The sequence below is a fragment of the Microtus pennsylvanicus genome, chromosome 14, assembly GCF_037038515.1.
Source record: "Microtus pennsylvanicus isolate mMicPen1 chromosome 14, mMicPen1.hap1, whole genome shotgun sequence".
Taxonomy (NCBI): domain Eukaryota; kingdom Metazoa; phylum Chordata; class Mammalia; order Rodentia; family Cricetidae; genus Microtus; species Microtus pennsylvanicus.
The window spans coordinates 38,517,028-38,529,065 of record NC_134592.1 but is presented as its reverse complement, the minus strand read 5'-3'; the positions used below and the strand labels follow the sequence as shown (position 1 = coordinate 38,529,065).

General features: G+C 46.9%; 1 protein-coding gene across 1 annotated transcript in view; it reads left to right on the top strand.

Moving 5' to 3' along the window:
• Nucleotides 1-12,038, top strand: part of Fntb (farnesyltransferase, CAAX box, subunit beta) — a 67,682-nt gene that overhangs the window by 36,011 nt on the left and 19,633 nt on the right. Inside the window, exons 5-7 of the mRNA XM_075947662.1 lie at nucleotides 2,669-2,815; nucleotides 2,911-2,994; nucleotides 9,063-9,149. Coding sequence (XP_075803777.1) covers nucleotides 2,669-2,815; nucleotides 2,911-2,994; nucleotides 9,063-9,149 — 318 coding nt within the window. The remainder of the gene's footprint in view (nucleotides 1-2,668; nucleotides 2,816-2,910; nucleotides 2,995-9,062; nucleotides 9,150-12,038) is intronic.

The following is a 12,038-nucleotide window of genomic DNA, read 5'->3' as shown; positions in this document are numbered from 1 at the left end:
GTGTCTGTTCCTTAGGGTGCAAGTTGGAAAGCCTCGGGGTCAGAATGTTCTGTAGTAGGGGAGGGAGAGCCACAAGGGAGCCCCACCCCCAGTTCCCTCACTCAGCCTCATGGCAGTCAGCTGAGGGGGGTTGGCGTGGAGCCATGACAGCAAGGTGCCTGGAACATTCAGATCTGCGCTCACTCAGGACCACAGGCTGCTGTGTCAGGAACGTTACATTCCGTTACAGTAGTCTGTCTTCGGAGCTGGGAGGAAATGGGTAGTAGGTGACTCTTCAGGATGGTTTTTGTTTGGTTTTGAAGGTCTTACTCTGTAGCTCAGGCTAGCCTGAATTTTCTACATAGTTCAGCCTGGCCTCAAGCTTATGGCAGCTCGGTATAGAGGGACACACGTGTAATCCCAGCCCTTGGAAGGCTGGGGCAGGATGCTGGGATTGAACTCAGGGCCGCGTGTGTATGCTCTGTCGCTGAGCAGCGTGTATTTCAAGCTCCAGGCTGTTGAGTTTTTTTTTTTCCTCAGATTCATTTTTATTTTATGTATATGACTATTTTGCTTACATGTATGTCTGTGCACCATGTGTCCGCCTGGTGCCCGCGGAGGCCAGAAAAGAACATCAGATGCCTTTGAACTTAGTTATAGATGGTTGTGATCAAACCCGGATCCTCTGCAAGAGAAATAAGTGCCCTTACCCACTGAGCCATCTCTCCTGCCCACCTGCTGAGTTTCACATTAGTTAAACCCTTTTGCTTTGTGTATGGAAAGCTTCCATTTGGCGGCTAGCCTATGTTAGGAGTTGCTATTAGCTGTTTATTTCTGGATATTCCATAAGAATTGATCCAGGGTTGGAAAATCTATAAAGAGCAAACTCAACTTATGAAAACTTTTCTTAAAAAATGTGCTCCAAAATTTCTTCCTTCTCCGATGATAAACTATAGTTTCAATCCTTGTGCTGCCTACCATAACATCCTAGGTGTAAGCAGAAGTAAGTGCATATTGTCTTAGCCCGTGAAGACAGAGGCGGCCAGTCATCACGTTCTGCTGCTGTACCTGCCAACGTAATGGAAAGCCTGGAATCAGGAGGAGCTGTGCACGGTGGCTCACACCTGCAATCATAGCATGTGCGGCCCCAAGCAGTTTCTTTATTAACCAATGAAAGCAACACAAAGACAGAAGGACCTCCTACACCAGCTTATCACATAGCTGGGAGAAAAAAATCACTGTCGTCTCACGAGGAGGTTGAAGTGTGGCGTGATCAGCCCAGATTTAATGTGCAGTTCAAAGACCTAGAGAAATGGCAGGGCGGTCCCATCAATTTTGGTTTTGTTGTAGTGACAACCTCAGTTGGCATCATGGGCCATGAAGAAGCTAGACAAAAGCACACAGGAGGAAAACCACTGGGATTCTTTGTCTAGCGATGCAAAACATATGTATTAGTAAAACGCCTCAGTGGCAAAAATAAAATAAGAGAATTAAAAAAAAAAAGCATCTTGGAGAAAGGGTTGGTTTGGGCTTACGGGTCCAGGGGTGTAGTTCATCGTGGCAGGGAAGACATTGCGGCAAGAGCAGGACGCTGGCTCTATGTGTGCACTCAGAAAGCCAGAGAATGCACAGGAAGTACGCCTGGTTCAAGGCCCACCCGAGTCCCAGCTTCCTGTGAGGTTTCACAGCCTAAAGGTTCCACAAACAGCACCACCAGATGTTCAACTAAGTGAGCCTGCGGGTGATGGGGGGCATTCTCATTTAAACCACAACAGTGCCCTCTTGAGCCTTCTGCTCTCCCATCTTCCTAACATAGAGCGGAGCGCACTCAAAACTGGCTTCTTCCGGGTGGTGGGAGCAGAAAGATGTTGCCTGTGAAGGCTCTGGTGACAGTGAGTGAGGGCGTGTGTTCATGGGCCCAGGAAATGCATGCCAACTGTATGTAGACCCATGACCAGCATGGACCAGCAGTTGCGCCCTGAGCTAGAGGCAGAATCCAGAGGTCCTCAGAAGAGCAGCTGCCGTGCTACAGATCTGGGGTGACAAGTTTAGTGAACAATAAAGGGAAAGGTTTGGTCCAGAAGCATGAGACTAAGGCTGGAGAGATGGCTCAGAGGTTGTGAGTTCAATTCCCAGCAACCGCATGGTGGCTCACAGCCATCAATAATGAAATCTGGTCCCCTCTTCTGGCATGCAGGCATATGTGTGATACAGAGCACTGAACATATAGTAGATAAATCTTTTTTTTTCTTTTCTTTTTGGTTTTTCGAGACAGGGCTTTTTTATGTAGCTTTGAAGACTGTCCTGGCACTCACTCTATAGACCAGGCTGGCCTCAAGCTCACAGAGATCCTCCTGCCTCTGCCTTCTCAGTGCTGGGATTAAAGGGGTGTGCCATCACCACCCGGCTAATAAATAAATCTTTAAAAATAATTTTAAAAAGCATGAAACTCACCCCCTGGTCTATGAAATGTTTCCTTCAGCCTCATGCTTGAACAAAGGAACGGACACAAAACTAGAATAGCTGGGTAAAGAACTGAGTCTTTGGTTAGTTGTAGTCAAGTGGCAAAGGGGATTTTTGCCCCTTTGAGGGTAGGTGGATGATTAGAAAAGGTTGGACTCTCAAAGGAACTTGATGTTTGGAAATTAATGCTATCTAACTTTGTCTTTCCTCTTGCCCATGTACCTAGCGTGTGTCAGTTCCTGGAGCTGTGTCAAAGTCCAGAAGGTGGCTTTGGAGGGGGCCCTGGGCAGTACCCACACCTTGCACCCACATATGCAGCTGTCAATGCGCTGTGCATCATTGGCACGGAGGAAGCCTACAACGTCATTAACAGGTAAAGCTGCAGGAGCGGTGGTGGAGACGCAGGAGGGCTCTCCCTACTCTACTGCACTGACTGTCATTTTCTTCTGCCCTCCCGACTGTTCTCAGAGAGAAGCTTCTTCAGTATTTATACTCCCTGAAGCAACCCGATGGCTCTTTCCTCATGCACGTTGGAGGTGAGGTGGATGTGAGGTGAGTAGCACAGTTGCATCCATGGCTTCTAGAATGTACCTTTTCACGTACAACATCTAGAATGTACCTTTGCACGCACGACTTCTAGAATGTACCTTTGCATGCACGGCTTCTAGAATGACCTTTGCACGCACAACATCTAGAATGTACCTTTGCATGCACGACTTCTAGAATGTACCTTTGCATCCACGGCTTCTAGAATGGACCTTTGCGTCCACGGCTTCTAGAATGTACCTTTGCATGCACGGCTTCTGGAATGTGCCTGTTCTTAGAGCAGCTGAACTAGAGTAACATGGCAAACTTCTGCTTTGTCCCATAGACTGGTGTGTAAATGGTGTGCCCCTGGTACAGTCATGGTCTTTGCTAATAAGGCACTAAGGTCCTCCAGTGTCATTATCTTAGCTTCTTTTATGTAAAAGTCAAAATCTGAGTTGGATAAAAACAAAATCAAATGCTTTAGATACAAAATACATTTGTTAGGTGTAAAATAGTTTAATGTAAGTAATTGCAAATAATTAATTGTAAGTAATGCAATCTTTCTCCTCTCTTGGAGAAGCAACCCTAGAATGGACTCTGTAAATACTTTCTGGTTGCATCTGATGAAATCCTGAGGGTCCTGAATACCCAAGGCACATGAGAGAGTTCCTCTGTGGGGTGCAGAGTGCCTTGTGGGCCAGAGACTGCAGTGTAGTGGACTTGAACCAACTGATTGGTACCCGCTGGCTCAAACCTAGTATTTTACTCAAGAAACATATCTGGCCAGACGTGGTCTGTGATCCTCATGATCTTAGCTCTTGGGAGGTGGAGGCAGGAGAATCATAAGTTCAAGGTCATCCTTGGCTATATCATGAGTTCAAGGCTACCCTAGGCTATGTGACCCTGTCTGAATTTAAAAAGAAAAAAATGGAAAAAATAAATATATTTATTATACTAGCAAGTAGCTTCCTGTCCTGTGGACAGTCCACCCACGAGGCATGTAAAGTTTACGGAATAAGTAATTTCTCAAATGCATTGGGATTGTATATAATTTAGTGTGGGAAGAATACATTTTTTTGGGAGGAGGTGAAGCTTTTATATCAGAATGATACAGCTATCTTTCGTGTGCGTGTGTGTGTGTGCGTGTGTGTGTGTGTGTGTGTGTGTTATTTTGTGACAGGGTCTCCCTGTGTGGCCCTGGCTGACCTGAACTCGTTATGTAGACCAGTCTAGCCTTGAACTCATAGAGATCTGCCTGCCTCCCACAAGTGTCTGGCCTCATAGTGGATTCCTGAGTGCGTTCTTCACAGTGGTGTGCCAGCTGTGTAGCTTTGGGTATAACTGTTACGCTTTTTGCATGGTTAGCATGGTGTCTTCAGAAAAGCCAACCAGGAACCAGTGCAATTGCTCACAGGTAAAGGCCCTAAGTTGGGTTCCTGGACGAAGGAGTAAACAGACCACACAGATGCCCTCTGACTACACATGTGCTCTAGTAGGTGCATACCCACCTGACAAAGACACATGATGATGATAACTTTTAATAATTTTAAAGAAAGTTGGCCAACCAGGGACTGGAGAGATGGCTCAGTGGCTAAGAACACCTGCTGCTCTTCCAGAGGACCTGGGTTTAATTCCCAGCACCCACATGGAGGCTCACAGCTGTGTGTAACTCCACCTCCAGGTGATCCAACCCCCTCACACAGACGTACATGCAGGCAAAACGCCAATGCCCATAAAATAGAAATAAATAAATCATTTTTATAAAAAAGAAAGAAAGTAGGCCAACCAAATAGGCCTCGTTTGCCTCCTACAAGACACTAGCCACTGAGCTCCGGAAACGCAGGTCTGTGCTGACGCCCTGAGCAGCTTCTGCACCCGGACCTGAGAGGAGCCCTTGAGGATAAGCTCAGTAGCATCTAATTTTATCAAGTGTGTAGTACCAGGCTATAATGGTGGGACTTTGTCACCCCTCCAGGAGAGGGCACACTCTTTTGAGTGGCTTCAGTTGTCAGTTGTGTCCTGGGTACCTAACCTGCTGTCTGAACAAGGTATAGAGACTTCCCTGCCTGCCTTAACATGAGGCCAGAGCTTCGCTAGAGGCCACGCTGCTGTTAGAGAGTAGTGGCAGCTCGCAAGGCAGTTTAGTTTTTAATTATTAATTGAGCCGGATGTGGTGGTGTGTGCCTTTAATCACAACACTCGGGAGGCAGAGGCCAGCCTGGCCTATAGAGTGAGTTCCAGGATAGTCAGGGGTATGCAGAGAAACCCTGCCTTGAAAAACCATAAATAAATAATAGATTGGAGTTGGGCTTGGTAGCATACACAGAACGTCCACATTCAAGGGACAGAGCCACACCTACTCCAACAAGGCCACACCTCCTAATAGTGCCACTCCCAAGAGACCAGGTATTCAAACACATTGGGGGGGGGCAGCATTCCTAGTCAAACTACAAGGCTATGAGACACTGGATTCCACCCCAGTACTGGGAAAACAAACTATAGCCTGGCGGTGGTGGCACGCGCCTTTAATCCCAGCACTCCGGTGGCAGAGACAAGTGGATCTCTGTGAGTTCAAGGCCAGCCCGGTCTACAGAGTGAGTTCCAGGACAGCCAGAACTACACAGAGAAACCGTCTCGAAAAACAAGAAACATGATTTATTCATTTTCTGAATTAACTGTAAAATTCATAGTGTTCTCTGGGGATAGAGGAGAGACAGCAGGTGATGGAGCAGGATGTGTTCAAGGGATGAGAAGTTGGTTGGATGCTACTGAGCTGTAGGAAGCCCGGGGGCACCAGTGGGAACAAAGAGCTGGAGGGACAGGCTCATTACAGAGACTGGCAAACACATTCTGATGGGTTTTCAGTGGGCGGTGATATGACCTGATTTGTACTGTGCTAGTTCTCTGGGTGCCGTGAATGGGTTACAGTGTTTTAGCAAATGTCCTCTGGTTTCTGAGCTGGAAGGAGGGAGACAAACAGAAGGTTGATCCAGGCAGATGATAATGACTTGGGTTTGGATGTCGGTGGCGAGGGAGGAGAAAAGCAGACCAACTGGAGAGCTGTGAGGCTAGCTAGAAACAGGGAGACAGGAAGAGAGTACGTGACAACTTGTGCCTTGTTCTGTGCGCTCTAGGACTAGTGGCTTTGGTATCTGTTGTGTGATTTCCCCTGGGAGTCCTTTTCTTTGCGTCTCAGATAGGGAGGGCACCAACAGATCAAAGAAAATCTCATCCAATCCCTGCTTGTTAAACCATTGAACGTATTGGGGTTGTGCATAAGCATGGGTGACTTGGGCAACGGCGTCCCCAAAAATCACGAGTGGTGGTTCACAAAAGCTGCATCATTGGAATTCCCAGCCCCACTCAGTCTTCCACTTCCTATGTATTCTCATGCCACCTAAACCCCACATGTCACTGTGGAGGTTAGGGTGTGTGGCTGGAGTCTCTAAAGATCCCCCCTGCCCTGCTCTAATGAGGGAACACTAATAGGCCTAATCTTCTGAGTCTCACATGGGTAATCACAGGTGCCCTGATTTTAAGACGGCAACCATCATGTCCTGTCTAGGAGGCCAGGATTCTACACTACCCCACCCCTTCTCCTGGTTTTCACATTCTTATATTCTGCAGTGTTCCCTGAATCTTGGCGTTATATATATGGTTGTTTGCTGAGCAACAATATAGAACATAGCTCGATACTTCCAGCAATTTGACCCTCTAAGGGTGTCTCCTTCAAGGAGCATGTCACCCTGTGCCACAAAGAGGAAGGCAGTTCCACGGGGATTTCTCCTGCAGACTTTGGACACTGACGCTCCCTCTGGGGGGCATAAAGCTCAGCTTCTGTTTCATGTCAAACATCAATATGGGGGAACACACACTCGCCATTCCAGCATGATGACATGCCAATTTCTGCCACATGGGGAAAGCTGGCCACATTGGAACTGCCCCCATGGAAGCTCTGCCTTCAAGACAGCTCAGCCTTGGTCACTGTCCTCTCTCCCTTAGCAGAGGCCATGGAACTGTACTCCCCCAGCTCATCCTTGGTTCCACCATTATTGCTGTGCTCCTCCTCCTGGGGAGGTGGGGGCTGTGTTTCTATTCATCCTCAGTACAGAGGGCAATAACAGAGCAAAGAAACAATCCAGCCATGTTCGCTGGTCACTAGAATCGTCTCCCTGAGTCAACCTTCTACCTCCTACACACTCTCTAGACCTAAGACCTTGTGCAACTGGGCCAGGATTCCTGCAGCTAGTGTGGGGGAGGGGTTCAGAAAGGGAGGGACTGGAGTCTCCACTAAGGAGTCTGGTGCCCCTCCACCTTCCTCCTCCCACACAGGAATATTAATAGACATTATCTTGTGAGGATCTCATTCAAGTAATCACAGCTGCTCTGGTTTCAAGACTGTAGCAGCCATGTCACACCCAGAGGACAGAATTCCACAACTGCCTGCCCTGTCACTTCTTCCACTGATGAGAGGCAGACTGCATCACAGCCCCCCCAACCCCAAGAGCCTCTGCAAACACTGCGGAGCCTTTGTGAGAGGCTCAAGGCCTGGAGGAAATTAGATCATACCTTCAAAGTTAACATATGGTAAATGGCAACATTTGGCGCTGGCACGTTTGCCCCTTGCCTGCTCTGGATGCTTCTGCTGTGCCTTTGCCAGTGGGAGCCTGGCTGGTCACAGTGCTGGCAGGATAATCATGCCCATGGCTTCCGTAGCGATTCTTGTGGAATGCCTCAGTAAGTCTGGCTTCATGTTAAGTCTATACAGCGAATAAGATGGAAGCCAAACTTTGTTTTCCATCCCTTTCATGTTCCGTCTGAACTCTTAGAAAAGAATTTCTGAGTAGGATGAAAACAAATAATTTCTGTCTTTCCATGCTGGGTATTTGACACAAAACAGTCTCTGGGTGTGTTCCATGACAGATGGGGAAGATGGAAGAGCGTCCTGAGAAGAATTAGGGCTGAAGAATAGAACCACAAGAGTTAGCTCAAATACATACATTTTGTTTTGTTTGTTCATTTTCAGATAGGAGCTAGAAGTATAACTTGGTGCAATAGAATTTGTATGGTATGTACAAAGCCAGGATTAGATCCCTAGAATCACCCTTCACAAAAGACCAAAAGATAGGTTTCTTCCTTTTTTTTTTTTGTTTTTTTTTTTTTTGAGACTGGGTTTCTCTGTAGCATTGGAGCCTGTCTTGGAACTAGCTCTTGTAGACCAGGCTGGCCTCGAACTCACAGATATCCACCTGCCTTTGCCTCCCAAGTGCTGGGATTAAAGGCCACCACTATCTGGCCCTTTTTTAAAAAAAGTTGAAACAGTGTCTCAAGTATTCCAACCTGGCCTCAAAGTTGCTACATACCTGAGAATGACCTTGAACTTGTGACCCTCCTTCTTCTACCTCTTGGTGCTGACATTATGGGCATGCACTACCATACCCAGTTTGATCAAACCTTGGCAAGCACTTTACTAATTGAGCCGTATCCCAAGCCTTGTTCCTACTTTTTCACTGAAATGTGGGTTTCTGTGTATGCCTGACGAAGGGCTTGATGTCAGCGTTCTTTTCTCTAGAGGTGTAAGGATGCCTGTTCCTGCCTCGTTTGTGTGGCCCAAGCAGCCGTGAGAGTGTGGTGGCCTGTTTTGGAGTGTGTCTGTTGGAGGAAATGCAGAGCTAACCTTTCACACACATCCAGAGGTCCCAAGTCTGCTGCGGTGAGATGTCTGAATAGTGAGAAGAGCCTCAGCCGCGCCTGGATGGGATGCTGGGGACTGTTCTACGTCTGTGAAAAAGGCTGACTCTGTTTTTGAGATCAATTGTTATGGCGCTGAGTCCTCAGATGTAGGTCTGCCTCTGTGGAGGCAGGCAGAGTAGAATGTCACGTTCCTTCCCTGAAGCCGTGTCGTGAGCAACTCTGTCCAGACAGATTGGCACACCTCTCGGAGACCCAGGAAGAATGGCTGTGCCGAGAGAGATGGAACATGGCAGCAGCTTACTGGGCAAAGGGAACAGTCTATCTGAGCAGTTTACCGAGCCTCTTGTCCTGGCTTCTGCTGGGAGCTTAACGTGTTTCCTTCTGTTTCTGTTTTCCAGAAGCGCGTACTGTGCTGCCTCGGTGGCCTCTCTAACCAACATCATCACTCCAGACCTCTTTGAAGGCACGGCCGAGTGGATAGCAAGGTGAGAGAAGTCACGTGGCCCCAGTCCTTAGAGGGCAAGCGGCCAAGAGAAGTTAAAACTTCAAAGTCTGGAAGGGAATATAAAACTATGAGATGTCTTAGGTGTTATATGTTATGCCCTTTACAGATCCTTGAAATTATTCAGCTGTGTGGTGGTAGAGCACACCTTTAATTCCAATAGAGGCAGAGGCAGGCAGATTTCTGAGTTCAAGGCCAGCCTGGTCTACAGAGTGAGTTCCAGGACAGCTAGGGCTACACAGAGAAACCCTGTCTCGAAAAAGCAAAACTGAAAACAAACAAACCAGGCCCAAATACTTGACATTATTTTCAGAGTTTATTTAATGTTGTGTTGCAGTTTAGAAGGGCACAGGCCGGAAACTTTGGCAGTAGTGTTGGTGGGAGTCTCAGTGACCGAAGCAGTTGGCAGTATCTCAAAACGCCCTTGCTCATGAAACCCAGTAACTCTCCTCCTACAGAAACTCTCACCCACATGCATGGAAGAGACAAAGACTTGTTTCTAAGAGCAAAAAGCCTGAAACAGGATTGGGTGTGGTGGTCCAGGGTAGATAGACTTACCTGGCGTGTAATCACAGCACTCAGGAGGCTGATTTGGAATTCAAGGGCGTCTTCAGCCCCAGCTTGTGTTTCAGGCTAGCCTGGACTGCAAAAGACCCTCTTAAAAATAAAAAGCAAACGGCATATATGTGTATACATATGTATGCTGTTTATTTATTCTTTATCAAAATTGTACTCATTACCATGTAAATATTAATGCAGTGACATCAGATGGTATACTGTGGTCATATTTTTTGTGTAACTTTCATTGTCCTGGAGTTAGCATACATATCATCAATGTATTTATCCGGAATTCATCTCCAAATTCTCTACCAGTACTACAGAGTTATTTTTCATACAGTCTCTCTCTCTCTCTCTTTCTCTCTCTGTGTGTGTGTGTGTGTGTGCGCGCGTGTTCTGGGTCATTCCCCCCTGGAGCCCGACCCCTCCTGCTTCAGATCTAGACAGATTGCTCTTAGCTTGCTGCACAGCAGGCATCTAGAAGCTTCCTTGCAGCGTGAAATTCACTTCATTTTTCTGGTTTGTTGGAACCTCTGTCCTTTTTTTCTTTTTAAAAATGATTACTATTCATTTTAATAAAGCTTGATACTCCAAAAGTTCTCAGAAAAGGGCACCTGACAAATGCATTTTTAAGCTCCTGTGTGTGTCTCTTTCTTTGCAAGCCTGCTTGGTGATCTGTTCATTCAGAGATGAATAGGTTAGCAATGGTGCTGAGTGTATTTGTCTGGATTTTGTAAACATTGTTCCATTGTCTTCTGATTGTTCAATGTCATCACCAGTGAGCCTGATTTTCAGAGTGACTCCGGTCATTGAGGACACAGTGTTTGGCAGCCTGATGGTGGTAGTTTAGAGACGGAGACTAGGCAGTCCCTGGGCGTGGCTCGTTTTTTAGTGCTCTGTTTCTCAACTGAGATGTCCCATCTTTTTATTCCTTCCCAGTGTCCTTTCCTTCACTTCACAAGGCAAGTAGGTAACTATATCCACTTAAAAACCATTGGGAGAATCAGGTGCAGTAGCATGCACCATAGCATAGCACTGCTCAGTGTGGTAAGACAGAAAGACCCACTGTGTCCCGGAGTTCTGGACCAACCAGTCTAGGCTTCATAGTGAGACCTTGTCTCCAAAGGGTGAGGTGTGTGTGTGTGTAGAGATGGCTCAGTTGTTAAGAGCACTGCCTGTTCTTCCAGAGGATCCAGGTTCAATTCCCAGCACCCTCATGGCTGTTCATAACTGACTGTGACTTGAGTTTCAGGGGTTCAGTACCCTCTGATGGCCTGCATGGATATGTGGCATGCATGTGGTGCATAGGCATACATGGAGGCTGAACACTCATACATAAAATATACATATATACATAGAATAATAATTAAATAAAAATTAAAAGCTCGTGTCTAGGTCTTTTCAGCATGTAGGTAACTTGGAATTGATGTCTTTTTCCTGGGTGTTCATGTGTTGGATAGCTTTGAACTGTGTCATGGACATTGAGGTTGGCGTATTGGAGAGAATGCATTCTGTTAGATGACTTCAAAGGATGCCTTTGTTTTAGCAGTCAAGCCACTTAGTCAGACTCATTCTGTAAACTTCAAACAGAGTTCTGCCCTGCAGCGGGCGGCAGCTCAGATCTCAGATCAGTTTGGATTCCAAGCTGCTCCGTTTGCCCACTGTGTATGTGCTTTCAAGGTAGAAACTTGAGCTGAAGTTGGGTTTTTCCATCTCTGACTCTCCTGGCTTGTCCTCACTTTCTAGTAGCCTGTTCCTTCCTGCTAAAGACGGTGGCTGCCCTGCCCTGCCCCAAGACCCAGGCTGCCACTGCTACCGCTTGGGTACTGTGGCCATCCCCTGGGCAAACCAGAAGGAAAAAAAAATGAGAAAGAAAAAGAAAGATAGGGTGGTTCAAAGGAGACCAGTTCTCTGTAATTGTTGGCTCCAAGTTTTAACGCTCCACTGAACTCCCTGTCAGCTGGGCCTCGGAGATGGTTTGCCCTGTATTGGGGTGTCCAGTCCGGTCGACGGGAAGGCTCCCTAGCAGGTCACTCAGTGAACGTGAGGTCTGACTAAAGCAGTTTTACTGTTTATTACTACCTTTGAGCCTCAGACATATTTGTTTGTGGCAATTGATGGGATGTTAAATTGTGTATAAATCTAGAGTACACAGGATTCAAGTGAGTTTGCCTGTGATGGTAACCACAGTGCCTGCCACCATCCAGGGCCATCAAGTCTCCTGGGCAGTTTTGTTTTACTTTTGCCTTTTTCTCCATCACCTCCTCATGTGCCTGTCCTGAGACTTTGAGAATCTTTTTGGGTGATGATGAAT